Source organism: Cucumis melo, chromosome 5, assembly GCF_025177605.1.
Source record: "Cucumis melo cultivar AY chromosome 5, USDA_Cmelo_AY_1.0, whole genome shotgun sequence".
In the NCBI taxonomy this organism is placed as follows: Eukaryota; Viridiplantae; Streptophyta; class Magnoliopsida; order Cucurbitales; family Cucurbitaceae; genus Cucumis; species Cucumis melo.
Genome location: NC_066861.1, coordinates 616,587 through 639,929, shown reverse-complemented (window position 1 = coordinate 639,929; position 23,343 = coordinate 616,587). Strand labels below are relative to the sequence as shown.

Below are 23,343 nucleotides of genomic sequence, written 5' to 3'. Positions count from 1 at the left end.
AGCGCAGCTAAGAGTATCGTCCCGCATTATCAACGGACACGAACATTATCTAATATATTTTAATTTTTTTTTTTTTCATTCAACTAAATTCCAAATTAGTTTGAGCTGTCATCTTGAAGATTTGACGTTAAATGCAGCCCCAAAGACTTTTAATTTCATTTATTTTTAATATGTTTAATTAACCAAATTTAGTAAAATTAGAGTGGAATAACATTACCATTCCCCCAATTATTCTCTTCACCTCTTAACCATTGCGTTCTTTATAATTCTCCATCATAATTAATAATCAATCATTAATTTTTTGACTTTTTTTTTTTTTTTTATGGCTTAGCTTCCTTCAAACCCCAATTATATATTAATTAATTAATTAACCACTTATAATTTATATAATTAACCGAAAAATCTCCCAAAAATCTGATAACTCAGATGAACAAGTTTTCTAAAATTTCAACCCTAAACCCTAAACGAATCAGATTATAATTAAGGTCATGTTGGATATATAACTGGCCGGCATGTACTTCTTTAATTTAATTAACCTGTTCTTTTAATTGATTATTAAAAAAAAAAAAACACCAAGCAAATTGGCCTTTAATTATAATTAGTAGCTAATTAAATTCATTTTTGGTGTCTGCTGCTTGGAATTCCATGGCGTAAATCATTTGTATTACCATAATAATCTTTACAATATATAGTTCAACTTTTGATAAAGATATGCATTTTCTTTTTTAGAAAACTTCGCCAATAATTAATCAAAGGTATAGTCGTTAATTAGTTTTTGATTATAAAGAAGTCAATTCAACAAAACCAAAGTATGTTTAATAATAGGGGAAAAAAGGAAGAAATGATAAACTTTGATTCTCCAAAATTGAATAATTCCTCCCCATGTTATGTGCAGTGTTTTTTATTATATAAGGGGAAGAAAATTCAAAGTGGGGAAAATCCATGCAAATCTGAAATTTTCTATTGAGTTGTGTTTTGAAAAGTAAAAGGGTTGGCTTATTTTCAACGTTTGGATTTGTCTTGTGGTACGTAACAAAGCTCAGCCTCACCACCTTCTTCATGTCTATAAAAGGATATGCCTCTGTTTATACTTTCCCTCACAACTTAAATTATTCTTAAGCTTAATTGTACTATAACATAATTAAGTTTGTAACAATGGCGGCTTCTTTTAAAGCTATTATTTCTTTGGTACTGTGTTTGATGATGGCTGTGTCTGTGAGATCTCAGCTTAGCTCCACCTTCTACGACACTACATGTCCTAACGTATCAAGCATTGTGCGTGGTGTTATGCAGCAAGCTCTTCAAAGTGACGATAGAGCTGGTGCCAAAATCATCCGTCTCCATTTTCATGATTGTTTCGTCGACGTAAGTTGTTGTCTTACTCTTTCCTGACTTTTTAGAATAGTTTTTAAGTTGAATTAAGGGATAATTATTGTTGTTGTATATTTGCAGGGTTGTGATGGGTCGGTGCTACTCGAGGACCAAGATGGTATAACGAGTGAGTTGGGTGCACCGGGAAACGGAGGCATCACGGGTTTCAATATTGTTGATGACATCAAAACTGCAGTTGAGAATGTTTGTCCAGGAGTCGTTTCATGTGCTGACATTCTAGCCATTGCTTCGAGAGATGCAGTCACCTTGGTACCTAACTATTCTAAATTAATTAATAATATAAGGATTCCATATGATATAAATAAATTAACTTACCATTTTAAGTTAATTAATTCATTAAGAACACAAGCTAATTAAGCATACATATGTGTTATTGAATAATTCTGTAGGCATCAGGACAGGGTTGGACGGTTCAATTGGGAAGAAGAGACAGTAGAACAGCAAATCTGCAAGGAGCCACGAATAGGCTCCCAAGTCCTTTTGAGAGTCTCTCCGAAATCCAAACCAAATTTACCGATGTTGGTCTTAACGACGGTACCGATGTCGTTGCTCTATCAGGTAATCAATATCGATACGACAACTAAGATATAACCCTAAATATTTTTCACACATACATGTCACCTTTCTACGTCAGATGTTAACCTTCTTTGGATTTATTTAATTAAAAAAAGACTTGTTTCATGCATCTCTTAACATGCACAAGTATTTGAAGTTTTGCTATGTGTCAAATTAAGAGTAAATGATTTAGTGTGATATAGTTTTACGTATGATTGATTAAATTGTGATACACTTTGCAGGTGCACACACATTTGGACGTTCAAGATGCATGTTTTTCAGTGGACGCCTAAGCAATAATACAAACGCAGACTCACCCATAGACCCAACATACGCGAGTGAGTTGAGCCAAAGTTGTCAATCAGGGGGAAACACATTTGTGAATCTAGACCCAACGACGCCAAACACATTCGACAGAAACTACTTTACAAATCTTCAGAACAACCGAGGACTTTTGAGAAGTGACCAAGTTCTGTTTTCTACTGATGGAGCTTCAACTATCAGTATTGTCAACAGCTTTGCCAGCAGCGAGAGTGCATTTGCCGACGCCTTCGCTCAATCAATGATAAGGATGGGAGATCTCGACCCTAAGACTGGGACCACCGGAGAAATCAGGACCAATTGTAGAAGACTCAATTAAGATAATAATTATAAACCGACCACGTCGTCGTATAATGATTTCATACACCAAATTAAAGTGTATTTATATATTGTTATGTGTGTGTGTGTGAGTTGGCCATATCATATCATATGGTCAAACTCAAAGTAAGAATATGTTGAATAATTGTAAAGCGCGTGCGAGAGCCTAAATTGCTTGCACAAAGCTTCCATTGGGAGAGTTGATATATTGTTTAGTGTTTTTGGAGAAAAGAATACAAATGTGATTTTATATTTTTGTTTTTTATATAACGTCTAATTATTATCACATCAAACTATATATCTCAATCACACATCAAATTACTTTTCTTTTTTCTTTACTTCATCCAAAACCACAACTTCTATCTTACAATTAAACATCTCAACTAAAAGACATAACTTCTTGGATAACGGTTGTCCGTCTCAATTGCTCATTGTTAGAAAGATGTTTTTATCTTCTCTTTAAGTTGAGACAAAATTGGTCTTAAGCTCAACTAACATCTGTGTATATGTACCTAAGGACGCACCAAGAAGTTTCGGATTCAAATCCTCATGTAATTGCGTGTGGTGACATGTTATATTTTTCTCAAACAAAAAAATAATAAACAAAGAAACTTCTTGTTTAAAGGTCATATTTGGATGATACATTTATCCTTATGCATCTTATCATCATCGTCCATACCAAAAAAATAGTTAAAATATTATTATAAAAAAATTAAAAAGTTTGATAGAATGCACAAAAATAGGTTCTATATGTGGATGCACGTGAATATTTCTCAATATGTATAATTTAGTTGCTTTTTGGATGTGTATCTAATTAGATCAGTAGAGACTAAAAAGGAGAAAAAATTAGGGGTACTCTTCAAAAGTCATAGATATGAATTAACAAAGAGAAATTGCATCAGGTAAAACAAAAATTAGAAAAAAAAAAAAAACAACTCATAGCACCTCTTTTTTGCATATTGTGAATATGACAAATATGCCAAGTAAGTAATGATATCAAACGGCTATTAGAGGACTATCAGAAAGTTATCCACTTTTAAATTGATTTGTTACTTTTGCAATTTAGAAAATATAATGACATGGGTTCTATTATCTAAAAAAACAATGGTAAATAAATTAAGTATACAAAGTTAAACCTTAAAGTGTGTGAATAGAGAGAGATTTGGATATTTAATTAAGCTACTAATTAATTCTATAATTAGCTTACCCATTTTATTATATTATATTAGAAAAGACTAAAATTTTTGAATAATGAGTATTAAATAGATGTGTAGTTATTATGCATAGAGAAATTATTAATGCATAAGAGAGTAGACCAAATTAAATTAAAAACCCATGGAATTTTTCGTATTCACAATTATAAAATCTCAACTCTGTTCATTTTTTCTTTGTTGTAATCATTTTGTGACTTAGTCATAAATCAATAATATTTTAAATTTGGCCTTTTTTATAAATAAAAAAAATACATAAACGTTGAATATCGAGAAAAATTAAAAGGATAAAATGAGATAATTGAAAAACAAGTAAATATGAAGAAATTATAATAAGGAAATTTGACCATATATTATATGTATATGTATATGTATATATATATGTAAATGGGATAATTGAAATAATCTAAGTAGCATTCCCACATAATTAATGTGGTAGAGACTTATAACTAATTAGAAAAATTAATACAAAATCAAAGTCAAAATGGTGATGAAGAGTCATAATAATCATCAATAAATATTGATGAATGATTAATTTTGAAGTATTAATTACATAAACCACCAACTGTAATAACATATCCTCTAATTAACCAAAACATGATGAAGAATTCATATGAAGGTATAAATAATTAAGCAAAGTTGGGAATGATGACTATGATCTTTCTCATCTTCACCACATGAGATAAAAGAATATGAACCACACCATCTTATATGATATCTTTCCGATCATCAAAAACTATCAAAATATATACATATCTAATTTAAGTTACCTAAGAAGTAAATTCAATATCATCGAAAAAGTTTATTATTTATCTATCTTAATTACTATATGTGTCTATATATGTATATGTATGTATATATATATGTATATATGTATGTATATATGTATGTATATATATGTATATGTATGTATGTATATATATATATGTACGTTACGATAAATGTAAATAGTAGTTGATCTTAGTCTATTGTAATTGAAGTATATGATATTTTGTTATGCATTTGTAGATATTATTTTAAGTAGTTTGGTCGTTTAAAGTGATTTCTTTAAAGAATAATAATCATAATTAAATAGATAGATAAATGGATGATATTCATATCGTTCGAGGAATAAGATTCTTTAACTTTTTTTTATTTCTTTCTTTTAAATGTCAAGAAAAAGTACTTTCTTTTTTCATTTTCGTAAAGAATAAAATGCTTTTTTTTTAGCATCAAATTCAAAGTCTTTTTCTACCCATTCTTTCATAAATAAAAATTTATGTTATCTTTTAGTATATTTGTATGTCATTTCATTTAATTTTAACATTTTTAAGAGTCGAAGTGTTTTATGTAAATAGTATTTTAATATCTAATCACTTTTGTATATATTTCGTAGAAAACACTTAAGATGGTTTATCGTATCAATTTTATTTCGTTAAATTATCTAATCGTAATTTTTCATGTAGTAAATTATTATTTTTTAATATTTTAATTTATTGTTTTGATATAAGTGATAAGAGAATGAAACATATAGACAAAGAAATTATTACAAATAGCATAATTTGGGGAAAAAAAATCTAAAATATAACACAACTTCAAAATATTAGCAAATATAGTAAATATTAACCGACCTACCTTATAAATTTTGTTAGAATTTCAAGTTTGTCTTTCGATGCATTTATTTAATTTCCATTGCTGATAGAAGTTATTAATAATAGTAATTAATAGCACATTTCTCAGTCATTTATAACCGTTGTTAATGATAAGAACATAGATGATAGCAACTATCTAAGCTATCACTAATAAACGTTATCATTGATAGCTTTCAAGAAATGTCTGAAACAATAGATTAATATTTTATCAATTTTTGTGCAATGTATGCTATTATTTTAGACTTTTACGACAATCTATGCAACCAACCTATTTGGATGCATCTAATCTGTGTCTTTATATATACTTTTTATTTTATTTATTTAAAGAAGCAACAAAAAGAGAGAACAAAACTAAAAGTGTAAAAGTAAGAAATAAATAAATAAACAAATAAAGGAAAGGCATATTATATGGTGATGACTTGGTGAACCTAAGAACATGGGGTGTGGTCCTTTTTTTTTCATACCCAAAGTTGTGATGACTTAGCTCTCTCTTAAAATGTGTGAAAAAGGCTCAAGCTTCAATCATAACATCAACTAAAAAGATTTTTCATTTTGGTAAAAATGTTCTATAAGAAACTTATAGATATAGGCTTTAAATGGATTTACAGAGAGATTGATGAAGAAGAAAAAAGACAAGAGTTTTTGAACAGTGAAAGTTAATGAAAGAAAAAAGAGAATAAATTTGAAAAAGAGAGATAAAGTAGAGTTAATGCTATGAAATTTTGGAGACGTTGCGTGCGGGTAATGTCAGCTTCTTAGCCTCGGCCTTTGCGAAACCCAATACTGTGTTCTGTTCCCTTTCCTAATAACGACGAGGTGCAGCGCAGCATTCCCTCATTTTTTCATTTTCCATTTCAAAATGCTTTAACCCATTTCTTTAATTCAGCTCAACCAACAATCACATTCACCGGTCGATCCATTTTGAATGGGCTGCCAAGCTAAGCTCAACCAATTTCTTTGACTCTTCACCCTTTTGTTGTTCCAATCTAAGCCCGACACACGCCCATTCCTTCTTCTTTCTCTTTCCATTTCCTTTTGGGGCCAACCATTTCTGCAATTATTGGGTTGTTCAGCGGCGTAAACCTCATTTTTCAGCCAGTTCCACCTTCCTCTGCTGTTTTTTGGTCGATCACTCTCGTACCCTTCAATTTTTTCCATCTGGGTATGCTGATTTCTTTGCTTTCTGTTGTTTTATGTTGCTCTACTGTTGATTCTTCAATTGGGTGTTCAAAATTTCCCTTGGCTTTTGTTCGATTTAGTAGTTCTTGTATATTTTCTTTCTATACATTGTTTATCACTGTGCTGCATTCTGGTTATGTTTTTGCCTGTTCAATGATTTTGAAACCATGGTGAATTTTTCTGTTGTTTTTCCTTCTTGATTCTTAACTGAAGTGGTTTAGATGGGAAAAATGCTGGCTTCTAGTTTTAAACAGAGATGATTTAATACTCGTTCCATTAATAGATTATTTGTTGTTTTCTTTTGGTTTTCTTGTATTTTACTTTTCTGTTTATAGATTCTTATCGCAGCACAGATGCCAAACTCAATAAAGAGGAAAAGAGAAAGGAAAAAAATTTGGTGCTTCTGTTGGGTTTTGTTTTCTTGCTGCTTGTACTTGTGCCAATTAATGATATAGCTTTTATTTTCTCACTCTTAAACGCACTTTTTCTGTTGTGCAAGCAAACAATGATTCCATCCAATTGTAACTGTCATGTTGTTGTAAATTTTAATGCATACATGAGTTCTCAATTTAAAGAACCTTGAAGATTCTTCCTCATAGCTTCCATTTCCAACAGGTTCCGTCCTGTCTATGGTATGTATTATAAGAGAAGGATTTAATGATCTTAAACTTAATTGATTTTACTTCTTGCGCATGCAATGCTTTCAAATTGCATCTTGCTTCTCATTGCTCATGATTTCTGGATGTGAAATTCATTTAGGTATGTAATAAATGAACACAGTTATTGTCCTTGATTTGTGATTTAGGAGATCCATGTTTTGAATGTTTTTTTCTATTATTATCCTATTTGCATTGCACATTTGAAAATAAATATCATTGAATGTGAAGTTTAAATGGACTCCACATAGCTGATATGATCATCCTACTAAATTGATTGGTCCAGGGAACAAGTTTTGAAATGCTTGCTTCTCATAAGTTTCTATGGAACCAATTTATGAGTTCTTCAAACAATTCCCTCCAGTAATGACACTTCTTCTTTTTTAATTAAATCTCAGAGATGATTGTATGAGTACCATAATAGAATTCAGAGAGAAGGGGATGTATCAGCAACAGAAGTCAAGGGAAGAACATGCTTCTTCTGCAGCCAGCTTCTGCAAAGAAGTGACCGAGTTGCACCTTACATCGATAGATTCTCAACCAGCAACTTCTCGTCCTGAGTTCAAAGGTGTCACTTTCAGGAAAGCTTCAACTGGTGGCTTTGCTAGGAGTCGTAATGATGTACACGAGCTACTTGATTGTACTGTTTGCATGAATTTAATGCATCCTCCAATTTACCAGGTATCATATTCTAATTGTGATGACTTTCAAAACATACAACATTGATTATTCTGAAAAAATCGTTTCATAGATAAATAAATCCATCCAATAAGCAGAACACAAAAGAATTTAATTTAGTTGAAGGCATAGAACCCTAATCCATAATTGAGTAATCCTTTTGTCCCTGCTAATAGCTTTCGACAGAGTATCAAAAGGCCTCTATTTTACTTCAATTTCTGTTCAAATGGAAGGCTAGCAATTTTGTTTAAGCGTTGAATTGCATCATGACTGAGTTGTTACATTTGAGGCAAGTCCAATGCATAACAGCTAACTTAACTTTATGGTTCAGTGTGCAAATGGCCACACTCTTTGTTCAAGCTGCAAGGCAAGGGTTCAGAATTGCTGCCCTACCTGTCGGCATGAGCTTGGGAACATAAGGTGCCTAGCACTGGAAAAGGTGGCCGAGTCGCTCGAGCTTCCTTGTGTGTACCAAAACCTAGGTTGCATTGACATGTTCCCATACTACAGCAAGCTCAAACATGAGAAGAATTGTAAATATCGGCCGTACAACTGCCCTTACGCTGGAGGTGAATGTCATGTAACTGGTGACATTCCATCCCTCGTCATGCATCTCAAGGATGATCACGAGGTCGATATGCATGATGGATGCTCTTTCAGTCATAGATATGTCAAATCCAATCCCCAAGAAGTTGAAAATGCTACATGGATGCTAACTGTAAGATGTCTCTCTGTCCTTTGTGTCTTTATTTCAGATTCTTAGGAATAATGAAAGCAAAGAAAAAGCAATTTCATGTAATGAACATCCTCCTGATTTCTCATTTGATCCAATTCAGGTTTTCAACTGCTTTGGACGACAATTCTGTTTGCACTTTGAAGCATTTCGCCTAGGAACAGCACCCGTTTACATGGCATTCCTCCGGTTCATGGGTGACGACAACGAAGCAAAACAATTTTCATACAGTCTTGAAGTTGGTGGAAATGGAAGAAAACTCATCTGGCAAGGCATTCCAAGAAGTATTCGCGATAGCCATCGGAAGGTTCGAGACAGTCATGATGGACTAATTATTCAGAGGAAATTGGCATTATTTTGCTCTGGAAATGAGGGGATGGAACTGAAGTTAAAGGTTACAGGACGAATATGGAGAGTGAGGTGACAACAAATGAAATATTCATCTATCAAACTCAAAACTTGTACTATATGTGACATTGTGACCTTTGTACATGCCTCGGCCTCCTACAATATTCAGCCTTTGTTAGAACCTCATATTTCTTCATCACCTACTCTTTTGCTTCATTTTCTTTTCTCTATAATTTATTTTTTTACCCAATTATCAAAATAGCATGATAGAAAAAGAAAAACTAACTATAAAAGCCAACCCATTTTCAGAGTAATGCAATGCCAAATGTAAAACAACTCAGCATATTATGCATAGAACTTGAATAATATGAAAAGGCGTTGGACAATTTTAACAGTGAACGTTATTGAAGTTTTTAAATTTATGGTTCTTCGCCTTCTCTTTTAATTCTGCTCTTCAACTACAAATTTCCTAATTCTAACATGTTAACTTCCTAATTGTAGATATGAAATTGATGAACCTTAATAATAGTCTATCTACAAACAACTTAGCAATATGCTCTATCACGATTATGAAAATTGAAACTAAGTTTTTTGTATATTTACAAATTCTTTTATATTGTGTTTAATTTGAAAAATAACCAATCTTTAAATAGCTTTTAAAGTATATTGTAAACCGTAGTTTATCAAAACAGTTTAAAATAAATGGTACTTGGAGAAGTTACGACGTCGTTTCAGCAGTGTCTAATGCCTCCATCAGCATAAACCCTAAACCCTATGAAGTGAAGAAGAGAGGGAAAGACAGGAAAAATGTTGATTGCTCGAAAGCTTTCTGCTTCAAACCTCAAATCCTTTCTTTCTCCTCGTTTCATTTACCACTTGTCTTCTTCACCTACCTGCTCAAACCCATCAATCCTTTTCCCACTTCCTTCCACCCTTTTCTGTTCTTTCTCTTCCAAACCCACTCCTCCACAAGCTTTGAATCTCTCCCGCGATGGCAACTTTGACGAAACCACTTCCCGATTGTCCCACGTCTGCCCTGGCTGTGGAGTTCATATGCAAGACTCCAATCCCAAGCACCCTGGCTTCTTCATCAAACCCTCCAAGAAAGATTCTAGTTATCGTCGCCTTACCCATCTCGTCCCCGTCGATGATGAATCCGAATGCTCTGAATTTCTCAAGAGGGGCCTCGTAATTGAGCCTGAAAAGGAGAAGACTGAAGAGGATGTGATCGAGAAACCCCAGAAGCCGACCGTTTGTTCGCGATGCCACTCGTTAAGGCATTATGGGAAGGTAAAGGATCCATCAGTGGAGAATTTACTGCCTGATTTTGATTTCAAACATACTCTCGGTGGGAGATTGGTGTCGACTACGGGAACCCGATCTGTTGTTCTAATCGTCGTTGATGCTGCAGATTTTGATGGGTCATTCCCGAAAAAGGTAGCGAACTTGGTATCGGCGAGTATTGAGAATAATTCAGCCGCCTGGAAACAGGGGAAATCAGGGAATGTGCCAAGAGTGGTGCTTGTGGTGACGAAAACAGATTTGCTGCCTAGTTCTTTATCACCGACGACATTCGAGCGCTGGGTGAGGCAGAGAGCGAGAGAGGGAGGAATCAACAAGATAACGAGTTTGCATATGGTGAGTGCAATTAAAGATTGGGGGATAAAAAATTTGGTGGAGGATGTAATTGAGTTGGCTGGGGCAAGAGGAAATGTGTGGGCAATTGGAGCACAGAATGCTGGAAAAAGCACGTTGATTAATTCAATAGGAAAGCATGTTGGTGGGAAGGTCACGCATTTGACTGAAGCACCAGTTCCTGGGACAACCTTGGGGATAATCAGAGTGGAGGGAATTTTCCCTGAACAAGCCAAATTGTTTGATACTCCTGGCCTTCTGAATCCTCATCAGATTACTACAAGATTGACAAGGGAAGAGCAGAAACTTGTTCACATCAGCAAGGAATTGAAGCCCAGGACTTACAGGATTAAGGTAATGAAGTTGATCTTTTTTATGATCCTTTCTCATGCCTGAAACTTCATTGCTGCTTCATTACCATTGAACCCTCGTTCTTTGAGTTTTAGTTTCGGAGAAGGTTGGGTTTTGGGATGGGTAGGCGGTAGGCTGTTACTTTCGGTTAGGTTACATCCATCACGACTAATCTGTATAATTCTACAATGAAGGTCAAAGGAACTTTCTAGGATATTAAATCCTATACATATGGTCATTATAGATCGAATTCATGACCTCTTAGCTCTTTTTCAAGGTCATGTGCTCCTACTGACTACTAGACTACGAAGATATATGATATAACCAAAGTGAAAAACCATAACGAAAGATTATATGATTATTGAGTTTTGTTATGCTGTGAAATTGTGATCGGCTAAATAGCAAAATGGTATAATACTATATAATGATTTTGAAATTGTGAGCATTAAACTTCTACTTCCAATTTGATCTATAGACAAATATCTTCAGCACGAAATGTGGTTAGAGATTTCATAATTTTGGTGTTGCTTTTGATAGGTTGGTCATACAATTCACGTTGCTGGTCTCATGAGGCTAGATGTGGATGAAACAAATGTGGATACAATCTATGTTACAGTGTGGGCATCTCCTTATCTTCCATTACACATGGGGAAAACAGAAAATGCAACCAAAATACGAGAGGACCATTTTGGGATTCAATTGCAGGTATTGTTTGCTCTAATTAGTTTGATGATGAACATACAGGATGGTCAATTTGTGGATATTTATTGTTTCTTGCTTTGCTTCAGCCACCTATAGGCAAAGATCGAGTAGCAGAACTTGGAAAATGGGTGAGAAAGGAGTTTCGTGTTTGTGGAACTAGTTGGGATTCAAGTTGTGTAGATGCTGCTGCTGCTGGCCTGGGTTGGTTCTCCATTGGTCTAAAAGGTGAAGCAGTCTTAAGCATATGGACTTACGAGGGGGTCGAGATTGTTTTACGAAGTTCTGTCATTCCTGATCGAGCAAACTTTTTTGAAGATGCTGGATTTACTGTCTCGAAAATTGTCTCCAAGGCTGATCAGGCTGCCAATAAACAACTTGGTCAAAGTGAAAAGAAGAAAAAGGGTGACCCCAAGGTTCATATGCTTGCTAAAACGTAAGCATCGAGAGCTCACTTCGACTATGATTTTGCTTAAATGTTGTGGCATTGAACGGTAAGTGATCTATATCAATGTACAAGAATGGGGTTCGTCGGAATTTATGCTGGGGAATAGCTCTTTCAGCCGGTGATAAGTGTCCAGGATTCGTGTCACTCCCTTCTCCAGTATATTTTTTACTTCATCTTCATGATATATGGAGTTCATGCTCGAAACTCGAAGTAGATTGCATCATATCAGAGAATTGTATACTTAAATCTGCTGCTTCATTTTCAAGGAAGGCTTTAGCTTCTATATTCATTACGGGAGGCAGTGCAACAACACCTAGAATGGATAGTAATTATAAACTTGAGGAATTGATTGTTTTCTCTACGGCTACGCAACCCCAAAATGTCAAGAGTTGTGGTTTTTTCTTTTTTTGTAGTCAGGTTCCCCATGTCTGACTTACATCCATCAAGATTAGTTCTTAGTGTATCGATTTTTTCTATGTTTTTTCTATTCATTTGCAATAACCAGCCTTTCATATTTATAATATAAGTTGAAATTAATTTGATTATGCTTTCTCTTTGGTATAAACAATATGCATTTGACGACTAGAGACTGTAAACAAGATTGCCGTCCAACTCCATAGCTATGTTTTTCCACTCATTGAACTCCGTCGTGAAGCAACCATGACAAAAGCCGCAATTAGGTAACTTCTACCAACTAGAAACAAGTTATACATCTATTACCAACTATGGACATGGAGAGATGAAGTTCAGTAATTTGGTAATAAGCGACCGTTGTACATCTTATCGAGCAATTGTCGTGCATCGGGCCTTCTTAGGAGACCTTTGTTGTTCGGTAAACCAGTTCCTAGACAAACAGGGCATACAAGTTTTCCTCTACCTGTCGCAATAAATTTTGAAAATTAGTACAAAGGGTAAGAGATGAGCACAGATATTGAAAGTTTAAACGTGATACATTTCAAATCCATATGAATCAAGAATTTAAAACTCTCGTTGCCAGTTGTAGTTGTAGTTGGTCAATACAGAGATTGTCGGTTGGTAACAAAGATAAGTGATGAATACGATAAAGAAACCAAGATTCTTGCTTCAGATTCGGGATATGGATTTGAAAGCGAGTTCAACAGCATATTGACATCCAAGGAATGTTTTAGTTTTAATATCTAACCACGACATGATTGATCATATTAACATGATGAATCAAAATATTCATCAATCGCAAAGATCTAAATTTCTAGACAGAAAAGAGAGAGAGAGAGAGAGCGGGAGAAATCGATTTTTCTATGTCTCAAGGCTGCATTACAAGAGGACAACGCTTTCCAACAGACGTGAAGTTGTATCAAACTGAAACCATGCAGATATATGAAGCATTCATTAATGAGGTCACCATTATTTGTAAGCAAGATGAATAGTTACCATAACAATTTGGACATTCTGTAAACTCATAGACATCTTTAGCCCGTTTTCTATTTAGAGCTTTCCATTTCCCTGTACCACCGCACATGTCACCTAAAACAAAGAACAGTAAGCATTCCATGGAAAATAGGGATCATAGATAGATAAAAAAAAATGTTGAAGCAAATAAATTGAAAATAAAATGTATGTGTCATCAAACTTCTATACATATTTAGAAAGGAAAAACTCAAACCAGGGAAGATAAGAAATGAAAAGGAAAGTATTTTAACTCGAAAGATAAGCTCATATGAGGAAGTACTTGAATTTTTTGTCCGAATACATGAATAATCAAAACGATGCCAAAATGATATAAGGTTTTTTTTATAACATGTTTGGAAGAGAACTTGAAGAATTTTTTACAAAAGAATACACACAACTTTTTCTTTACCAAAATATTTTTTTCCAAGTACGGTATATATGTTCTATTTCTTTGACTTCTAAATGTTACAAGTCCAAGGAGAAGCTCATTACTTTTAAATCACAAGCCTTTCATGAAAGAAGAATAAAAATTATATCCAACGACCAAAAGGTGTTATGTCTAACAAATAATAAAAAGAAAAGACATGCTTACAAAGTACGGCACCACTTCCTCCACAATTTCGGCACACAGGTTTTCCATCCATGGTATTTGCAATAGCTTCAGTCGTGCCCCCATAATTCTTCATCAATGTCACAGATGAACATAAACATGTGAGGCACCATCGACGAGAAATCAAGTTTTGAGTTCCCTGTGGTCACAAAAGGTTGTTATATATTACTAATCGGACAATAAAAGTGCAGTAACCTGCTTAAGACTACATATTAAAAAAGCTATACGTTCCCATCTCAATGCTGTCACAGAGAGATGATCAGGTTTATATTCTTAAAACATCAAATCACAGAGACTTGAAAATGCATTTAAGGCAACACTGTCTAAAAAATGGTTAATTGATTGCTTTGAAAAACTAATGAGAAATTCTACAAGATTTTAGAACCTTGTCATATTCCAATGGAATTTTAAATTTTTCGACCACACACATTTAAAAATTTGGAAGGCTACCAAGCCATGTCAAAAGACGCACATCATGCGAGGAACTACACATATATAAGCTAAACATGTTGCTTCTCCATTTGGAGCGTTGTGTTTGTAAATTACTTAAGCATGTATTGCTATCATGAATAAGCTGTCGCTAAGAAGAAATAAAGCTAAAAAAAACAAATAAGTAACCTAGATCCTTACTTTTAGCGGTTTTGATGGTGTTCTTGAATCTCCAGTACTGCAGCTTTCATCATCAGAATTCGATGTCAAATGAAGTACAACAGGCTTTGAGTTAGCTGTTGAATTCAGAAAAATGAGGATCAAATCTTTTCCATGGAATGATCGATATATATAACACAGACCAATACAAAGTAATGTCAGATTAGTACAAGAACCAGAAAATATCCTTATGACTCTACACTACTACCAAATCATTTCGTCATGTTATGCTATCTTGACCTAACCTTCTAATTTACTGCAAAATCGCACCAAGCTAGGCATTAGAGTGACGTAGACATGAAAACGTTAATAAGTCCAGCATCTCATATAAGGCAATAAAACTTATGGGATGAGGATGGGGTTGCATTCTGTTTAAAGGAAAGTGTTGGCAACTTCAATTTAGAATAACCTTCCATACCTATTGGAAGGAGATCTGATCAACTACTTAAATAAAATACCCCTTTGGAACTGAGAAAAAAGATTACTTGGTAGTAAATTTGTAGTTCTAACGCATGTGGTTACCCAGCTGAGTAAGATAGTATTATCACAGAGCATAAAGGGAAGACGAATATAAGCAAATCAGGCAGCACAAAACATTTGACAGAGCAAGATTAAGATAATCCGAAATAACAATTGGAGATGAGGACGACAAACACCACAATGAAACTCGAGAAGAAAGGGATAAGATTACAAAAACAGTCCACAAAAGTGAAACGACCGAAGAAAAATCAGCTTTTCAACCAAAAAGAGAAATCACATTCTTCCACTGATAAGTAAGAAACAACTGAATGGGCAAAACAGAAAACAATTCATTGAACAGAGGAGATGGTGGATAGAAGTATGCAACAATGCAAAGATACAGTATAGTCGACAATTGGGCATAGGGAACTTGCACAGAGAGAGAGAGAGAGGGAGAGCTTACAATGGGATAAGGAAGGTGTAGAGGAGGAAGAGGGGCGGCGCAGGGGAATGGCGGATAGATGAGAAGAAGACGCCATCATCTTCTCTGTGGTTTGCGCCACTCGTTCACCTTAATTACCAAATGCCATGGTTCCACAAAATCAGCCTCCAATTTCCACCATATACCAAAATCCATCTTCAAACTTAATTTGGATATTCTCCTACTATTAACTACGACGTAAATAAACTAACAAGTGATAAAATTGTTCGGAAAATATTTACAAAATATAATAATTTTTAAATTAGGCCAACGATAAACTTTTCACATGGTATATTAATATCATCACTATATTGGAAAAAAAATATTTGATCTCTATATTTGTTGTAATTAAACATAAAAATTGAACCCCTCAATTTATCCAAATAATAAAATTAAACCCTCAAAGTAAAAATTATGACAATGGTATAACTTAAAAGAGCTCAAATTTCATCTCTTGAGGGTCTAATTTCTAAAACTATTGAATTTGACACTGCAGAAGATTTAAGGGTCCAATTATTCATATAATTGGAATTACCACCATAATAAGAAGGGTGGATTTTTAAAAATGGGATGCAGAAAGTCGAGGGGTTTTGATAAAAGAAAAAACCGAAATTCATCTAATCAGTTGCACCATGGAATGAAAGTCAGAAACTAAATCAGTACCAAATAATTGAAGATTGTAAGACCCAAAAAAGAGAAAAGAAAAGAAAAGAAAAGAAAAGTGCAAGAATCTTGATGCCCATTATACATTATCAAAAGCCTGGGGGAGAAATTTTTTAATTTTAAGACTACATTAATATTTGAAACAAGAAAAGCCATCTATACAGCTTTGATGATGGAACCAATTTAATATACAAACAGGGGTGGGCATGTACTCTCCCATTTACTAAAAATACACCAATGTAACAACACTATCTATTAGGTAATCAGACTTGGAGGGGGGGGGGGGGGGGGGGGGGGGGGGGGCACCACCAAACAACAAAATCTGCTGCTCTCTCTCTCTCGGTATTCGTCGAGGATAATAATAATATGTGATTTAAGCTACAGTTCTTCCATAACACAGGCAAGCAAGATACAGATTCTTCGCCCATTTTTCCTGCTCCAAACAACAAAAACATTCAAAATCTTAGTAACGACGTTTTTCTTTTTCCTTTCGAAAATTGTTATTCACCCACAACTTGATTTGCGTGTTAAAGTCGTTGTACCTTTACATGGGTGCTTGGAAACTGAGATGTACGAAGTGTTTCTTGAGTCTCGTCCCCAGGTTTGCGCCTAGGAACACTCAAGATAAGAGCCGCTTGATCCCAAGTTGCAGCTGTTGATGTTATTCTATAGCCATTATCCCATCGTCTGTGGATGCCTTCACTTGGATAGAGAAAATCAAGCTCCACAACCTGTGCAATGAAATAAATTAACAAGGGAGAGATTGAGCATACTTTCCACACCAAGTTTAATGTAGCACAATAAACAGAAGTAGAGCAACACAATCCCGAGATCGCCGTATCACAAATTAAGCACAAGATATCTTCTAGCGTTCTAAAACAATTGACTTACCTATGCCAAGTGACGTTCAACCCAAAATGCCATGAGAAATAACAAGTAAACTTATTTAAGATTTAAGGCTATAAACACAAAGGGAACTATACCAATGCCAAGACCACAAAATACACAAGTGAGAAATCAGAGCCCTCAATGCGGAAAATAAATGTCCAAGCCCAAAAGAGATGTAAAAGACACATCAAATACAAAGTTGGAATAGAGAATAAGACTGGCAACCAAAAAATTTTCACAAGAATATAATATTAACATGCTGAATTGACTGCAGATGCTAAAACATAAACAAAACTCAACCTGGTCACTAAAACCAGCATTGCGTGACATGACAACACCCCATCGGCTTCCTGCAGTTGCCATTGAGGTCACATGAAACCCTTCTCTCCATTTCTTGTTTATCCACTTGAAGGGGAAAGAATCACTCACTTTGTACGATTGTTGGGTATATTGTGTCCCTGAGGAAGCAGGATAATCAGAAAGTGAAAATGATGGTAAGCAGTAAGCACAAATACATGGATAGCAAGAACCTGCAGAACAAACATCAGAATGGTAGCTTCTGGAAATCAAATCCAACAGACTTAAATTTACATTGAGATTTTGCACAAAATAAAATGGCCATGCCTTGTAAGTTATTCTCTTAATCTCATTTACCTATTGTTTTGTTGAGCCCAATAGAGATAGAGGCAGGAAATATAAGAATAAAACCATTTCTTAATTGTGCAAAAAAACCAAGATAACAAGGGCTTTATGATTGATCACAGTACGAAGTACAGGAGACAGGAAAGAGCAATTATCCATCACCAAAGCAACAACCGATCTCATATTTACAAAACTGAAGCAGACGAACCTTTGGACATCACCACAAGAGAGCTTCCATTATTAGCACCAGCAATAGAACTGATGTAATAGTTCTTTTCCCACTGTTCCATTATCCATTCCTGCTTGTTTTATATCAAATTTAACAAACACTTCAGGGAATACTACAAGGAATTTAAAAATTCAGTAATTGAAAGTTTACTTCAAAGTTCAAAGAATGAAAATGACCTTGTGCAAGAAATACGGAGAGAGCTCGTAGACTTGGTTTGTAAAACCTGTTCCAGCATCCATGATTAATGCCCAAAGATTTGAGCAGGATGCCACGGAACTAATAAGCAACCCATCTGCAATTCCTCTCTCTACATGTTGTGACAACCTTGCATCAGCCACGTTATAATGATACCTATCACCATAGAAGGCAAGTTAGTTGAGAACATGCCATTAGAAATTTTCCATGGAATAAACACCTCAGCTCAACATGCTCTTCTCTCAATCATTCAAATACTTGGAAGAATAGTTCTACAGTTCTTAATTGATTAGACTCTAAAAAAAAGTAATAAGATGCATCACAGTTCACAGAATATGGCCCTCTAAATTCAGATAAATGCTCTTGGTTACGACGAAAGGTCTCAGTCCCCCTATCACTTTGAGACTCGATGCAAAAGGCAATTCTTCTGGTTGCATTTAAATGAGAGGGCAGAGAAAGCTGCACCATGTAACCTCACCTTTGCTTCATTGGCAATCTAGCATTGTAAACTGAAATCCATTGTGTAGCTGGAACACCTAAACGAACTTTCTTCCTTGGCTGCCCATCGTCGTCTTCTCCAATGTTCAGCCTGCCACGCTTTTGTCCAACTTGACTGATAATCTAGCAATCATAATGAAGAAAAGATTTATTCAATAGAATATTTGACAAAAAATTTCATCCAAAAACCTTGGGCAATTTTATTACCTTCTGTGCACCATCAGTTTTTATGGGTCGTACAGCTGGATTTGGTCCAATAAAACCCTCAAACAAAGAAATAAGCTTAGAATAATTGGGTTCTTCATCAAATTTCATGTTCACCACAATTTCAAGAAATTCTCTAATAGGTGGAGGGCAGAAGCAGCACAACATTTCAGGAGATGTTGCCATCTTTTTCTTGCAAACCAGAAAGGATTTGTTGTCACCCTAACATAAAGGGGGAGGTTAGAACTTTGACAAGGAAACGAAAAGTGTCAACACAGTGTTATGTATACTTTAAACTTCTCATACCTGATAGCCTTGCCATGGTAGCCGTCCTCGATGGAGGAATATAAGAGTGTATGCAAGAGATTCAAGATCATCCCTTCTACTAGCAGTTCTGCCCAAATGAGCATGTACACTAGCATATCGGACGGTTCCTCTGGAGTTGCAGGAAAGAAACAGTATCAAGAACATTGAATCAAAAACAACATCATAAGCCATTACCACATGAGAGAAAAACACTGCTAGTGTCAAATCAAAATATCACATGGGCACATGACAAGGATTATATTATGGGTTCTATAAATGTTGTAGTTGATGAAGCACACATCACTCACCTGAACATATCAGGACGTTGATCATATTCAACATGCTGTCCAGTAGAGCTGTCTTTCCATTTAGTTGCTGTAGCAAAATTGGCAGATATCGTTGATAGAAGAACATAATGTAATAACATATATTACATGTATTTAAATATGTGTTCGATAACATTCATGTATTAAATTCTAATTTAAACGACTATTTTAAATTTGTTTAACACTATTATGAATTAATTTATGAACCTGTTTTATGTTAATTTTTCTTTTTTGGGAATTATTATTTTGTAATATTATATAATTTATAATACATGGTTTTATGTCATCTTATTTTGTTTTATGTTACTTTTTCTACCAAAAAATAATAAATTTATAACATTAAATATCGTATCTGTTAATGAATTTTATCTTTTATTATATAATATGACTTTTCATTTCGAATTTTAAAATTTAAGAAAAAGTAAAATGAATCAAAATATTTACAAAATATAGCAAAATGTCATATCTATCATGTATTAAAAGATAGGTGTATTACTTGCACGATGCATTTAAATAAGCACAAAATGTATAGATATATATATAAATAAATCGGCCATAGAACTCTGCTCACCTAAACCAAGATCAACGAGAAACAACTTTTTCTCTTGTGCTGTAGAAGGTTGACCGAGTAAAAAGTTTTCTGGCTTTACATCTCCATGCACATAACTATTTATAATTGTTTCAAAAAGAAGAAGGTTAAGATTCAAAATATTGAACTATAGAATTTATAAATCATTTAAAGAAAAGAAACCGCAATTACATACCCTTTTGCATGCATCTTATCCAATATTGATAATGATTCCACTGCAATGCAAGATACCATTTCTGCAGACATGCTGACATAATTCATCCACAATAAGACACATGCAAACAGATGTCCAAAATTACATATTCCACAAGGCACAATCCATAAACCAACGCATGATTATTTCCTTCCAGAATAAAAGATTAGAGATACCAATACTGAATCATATGGATTTAGTAATACGATAAAATTAGTAAGAATTGGGTTGAGTAATATCTCTAAACCATAAAAACAAATGCATCCTGCAACTAAATCAAGTCTCAAGATCTCATCAAATCTCATTAAATTCTGATTTGATAAATTCCCTGGACCAGCGTAAGATTCCAGATGAAAAGCCAAGCCCTCTATACTTTCGATATCAAAGATAAATAATGAAAAAGCATTAACCGATCAAAGTACATGCAAGAACACATGTGAGAACTGAGAAGTAAAGCAAAGTAGATAGATAAGCTCAAGAAACTCACGCCTGCCCTGAAGAATTCCATACATCCCACAAGCTGGGCCCTAGCATGTCCATAACCTAAAAAAAGGAGTTAAACATTTAAACTTAAGGAAACAAGTTAGAAAAATGAAAACCATATACTAAAGAGACAGATGAAATTGTTGACACACCATCACATAATAGTCTCCTTGTCGACCCTTGTAGTGCACTTTTGGCACTCCATGACTACCACCAAGGGCACTATGCAATAAAGTTCAGAGGTAAGTAAAAACACATATATAATTTTTTTATTGATAAAAAAACATCTATGTAACCCAGAAAGTTACTCACTTGTAAACTTGCCATTCGTATGGAGGACCATAATTGCAACCTTTACTATTTCTGTGTTCAAATTTAAGAGCAACCTGAAAATAAAATAAATAAATAAAAGGTAAATCTACGAAGATGCTGACAAATTATAATTTAGTACATACGCATCAATTAGCACAAAAACTTCCAAGATATTTCACCTCAGTAGCTGCAGCACCTGTTGCACGATCGTTTCCACCAGTAAGTCGACGACCAACAAATACTTGCCCAAATCCACCTTTACCTAGTTTTCTCTCTATTTTATACATCGGTGACCCTCCTACTTGAACCTTGAAACATGCCACAAAGAAAAAAATAAACTTACAATGAAACAGCAATTTTGAACATGGTACTTCACTCGTTAACTTAAAATTTTAGAAGTCCAGCAAAGTAAATGTGCCAAAAGTAGATATACGCCTTTCTTATTTTAATTCTATAAATGAGAAAACACAGTGATCATTTAGAAATAAGCACATTAGAAATTAAACAAAAAAAAAATGGAACTAAGAGCTTAAAATTACGGAGGAAATATCCTTGTCAAAAGAAACCATGATACATTAGCCCAGAAACTTAAGGGAATGCAGATGACTCGCAAGTTAAACTTGACTATCAACTAAACTGCTAAATATGGACATTTCGAACTTAAATGTCGTTCGGCGAGAGATTGTTCCATAATATTACAAGTGAGTTGGCCACGCATCCACGATCACTGTAAGAAAACTTATGAAAAAACACCATCACCCGAAATTAAATGCAAGAAAGACGCTTATTTTCAAGAGTGATAAAACCCAATCATCCTGAAAACAGTTAGCCCAAACAAAAAATAAAATAAAATCAACGAAAATCGGAAATGAAAAACAGGAAGCAATCTAGAGCGTAAATCAAAACGAAACATACTTTTTCCGGAAATGGTGCTGAGGTACCCTCCTCCTCAATACCAGCAGCCTTATTAGCACTCAAGCCGCCACTTTCATCACCCATCGCGCCTTTATCTTCTTCTTCCTCCTCAAGCTGTTGAACTTTTTTGTCTTCCAAACAAGTATCTCTCTCAGATATAACAATCACCTCCTCCTCCCGATTCTTATTTAACTCTTTGATTGCCAACCTAGTCCTTGGCCTGGGTCTCGCCTCCGCAGCTTCTCTAGCTACCGCAGCCCGAGTTTTAACGTAGGTCCCAGCCCGCGGAGGCTCTTCAAAGTGCTTCTGAAGGATCCTAGCGCGGCCTCTGCGTACACCTCTGCGAAGCACCGGCATTGTTCAAACCCATAAAAAAGTAGGTACGAAACAACGGCAATAATATGATCATTATCTTGGATTCAACTAAGGCAAGAAAACGCAGACATGGCGGATTAAAGGGGAAAAAGAAGAAGAAGAAAAGAAAAATTGGAGGAAAGTAGATGAAGATCGAAATCGGTAAAGAGTAAGTGCGAGAGATTGAATTTGTGATAGGGAAAATTCGATCTTGAGGTTGAGGGGGCTTCAAATTGGGGTTAGGGTTTGACAGAAATGAAGGGAAAAGAAAAAAAAAAAAAGAAAAAAAGAAAGAAAAAAGAAAAAAGAAAAAGAACAAACTCTCTCTACGTCGTCTCAACTGTAAGATGACGTGGAAACAAGAGGACGAATGCAAATGCAAATTCGAATGCCAACGCCACCAACTCATCAAATCATGTGTTATGTTTGTGTAATGTGTAATAACAGAGGGTTCTCCCCTCATAAATTCTTTTCTATTTAATATCTATTTGGTCGAAGATTTGGACTCGATACCTCTTGTTGTCGATTAATACACTTTGTTAATTTGTTCTTTATCAAGTCAGGTGAATTATCACAACTATTTTTAGCACAAGGTAAAGTAAATACAGTTTTTTTTTTCTAAATTTTAAACTGTCAAGTCTCCGGTTTTAATCTATGTCATAAAATAAAGGGAATAAGAAGAAACGTTTTTTGTAGTTACATTATTTCAAGTTTGTACGTATGGCTATGAATGAATTGGGCTTGTTCAAAACCAAAGTCAATCAT

At 34.6% G+C, this 23,343-nt stretch overlaps 5 protein-coding genes across 8 annotated transcripts; 3 read left to right on the top strand and 2 right to left on the bottom strand.

Moving 5' to 3' along the window:
* The first annotated feature begins 947 nt into the window (after positions 1-947).
* LOC103491564 (peroxidase 2-like) lies at positions 948-2,838 on the top strand. The gene is made up of 4 exons (XM_008451557.3): positions 948-1,365; positions 1,453-1,641; positions 1,782-1,950; positions 2,190-2,838. The coding sequence occupies exons 1-4, from the start codon at positions 1,156-1,158 to the stop codon at positions 2,585-2,587; spliced, it is 966 nt and encodes a 321-aa protein (XP_008449779.2). The 5' UTR covers positions 948-1,155; the 3' UTR covers positions 2,588-2,838.
* Positions 2,839-5,941: 3,103 nt separating this feature from the next.
* LOC103491565 (E3 ubiquitin-protein ligase SINAT2) lies at positions 5,942-9,218 on the top strand. The gene is made up of 4 exons (XM_051085037.1): positions 5,942-6,590; positions 7,662-7,944; positions 8,273-8,659; positions 8,778-9,218. Exons 2-4 carry the CDS (start codon positions 7,672-7,674, stop codon positions 9,096-9,098), a joined length of 981 nt encoding a protein of 326 aa, XP_050940994.1. The 5' UTR covers positions 5,942-6,590; positions 7,662-7,671; the 3' UTR covers positions 9,099-9,218.
* A 431-nt stretch (positions 9,219-9,649) lies between these two features.
* LOC103491566 (GTP-binding protein BRASSINAZOLE INSENSITIVE PALE GREEN 2, chloroplastic) lies at positions 9,650-12,700 on the top strand. 2 transcript variants are annotated; one of them, XM_051085036.1, is made up of 4 exons: positions 10,132-10,312; positions 10,434-11,011; positions 11,546-11,713; positions 11,797-12,700. In XM_051085036.1, exons 1-4 carry the CDS (start codon positions 10,285-10,287, stop codon positions 12,145-12,147), a joined length of 1,125 nt encoding a protein of 374 aa, XP_050940993.1. In that variant the 5' UTR covers positions 10,132-10,284; the 3' UTR covers positions 12,148-12,700. The 2 variants fall into 2 exon arrangements, with proteins under 2 accessions (XP_008449781.1, XP_050940993.1); XM_008451559.3 differs by having other exon boundaries at positions 9,650-11,011.
* A 56-nt stretch (positions 12,701-12,756) lies between these two features.
* On the bottom strand, positions 12,757-15,951 carry LOC103491567 (protein PHOTOSYSTEM I ASSEMBLY 2, chloroplastic). 3 transcript variants are annotated; one of them, XM_017045256.2, is made up of 5 exons: positions 15,764-15,951; positions 14,824-14,918; positions 14,176-14,332; positions 13,566-13,658; positions 12,757-13,032 (listed from the first exon to the last, which is right to left on the bottom strand). In XM_017045256.2, exons 1-5 carry the CDS (start codon positions 15,840-15,842, stop codon positions 12,902-12,904), a joined length of 555 nt encoding a protein of 184 aa, XP_016900745.1. In that variant the 5' UTR covers positions 15,843-15,951; the 3' UTR covers positions 12,757-12,901. The 3 variants fall into 3 exon arrangements, with proteins under 3 accessions (XP_016900745.1, XP_016900746.1, XP_016900747.1); XM_017045257.2 differs by lacking the exon at positions 15,764-15,951 and adding an exon at positions 15,327-15,731; XM_017045258.2 differs by lacking the exon at positions 15,764-15,951 and adding an exon at positions 15,087-15,474.
* A 552-nt stretch (positions 15,952-16,503) lies between these two features.
* LOC103491568 (casein kinase 1-like protein HD16) lies at positions 16,504-23,054 on the bottom strand. The gene is made up of 16 exons (XM_008451561.3): positions 22,225-23,054; positions 21,489-21,617; positions 21,310-21,383; positions 21,150-21,219; positions 21,002-21,057; positions 20,497-20,568; positions 20,304-20,398; positions 19,715-19,781; positions 19,407-19,536; positions 19,104-19,322; positions 18,877-19,019; positions 18,380-18,554; positions 18,183-18,273; positions 17,633-17,790; positions 16,987-17,175; positions 16,504-16,877 (listed from the first exon to the last, which is right to left on the bottom strand). Exons 1-16 carry the CDS (start codon positions 22,579-22,581, stop codon positions 16,818-16,820), a joined length of 2,085 nt encoding a protein of 694 aa, XP_008449783.1. The 5' UTR covers positions 22,582-23,054; the 3' UTR covers positions 16,504-16,817.
* Between the last annotated feature and the right edge of the window lie 289 nt (positions 23,055-23,343).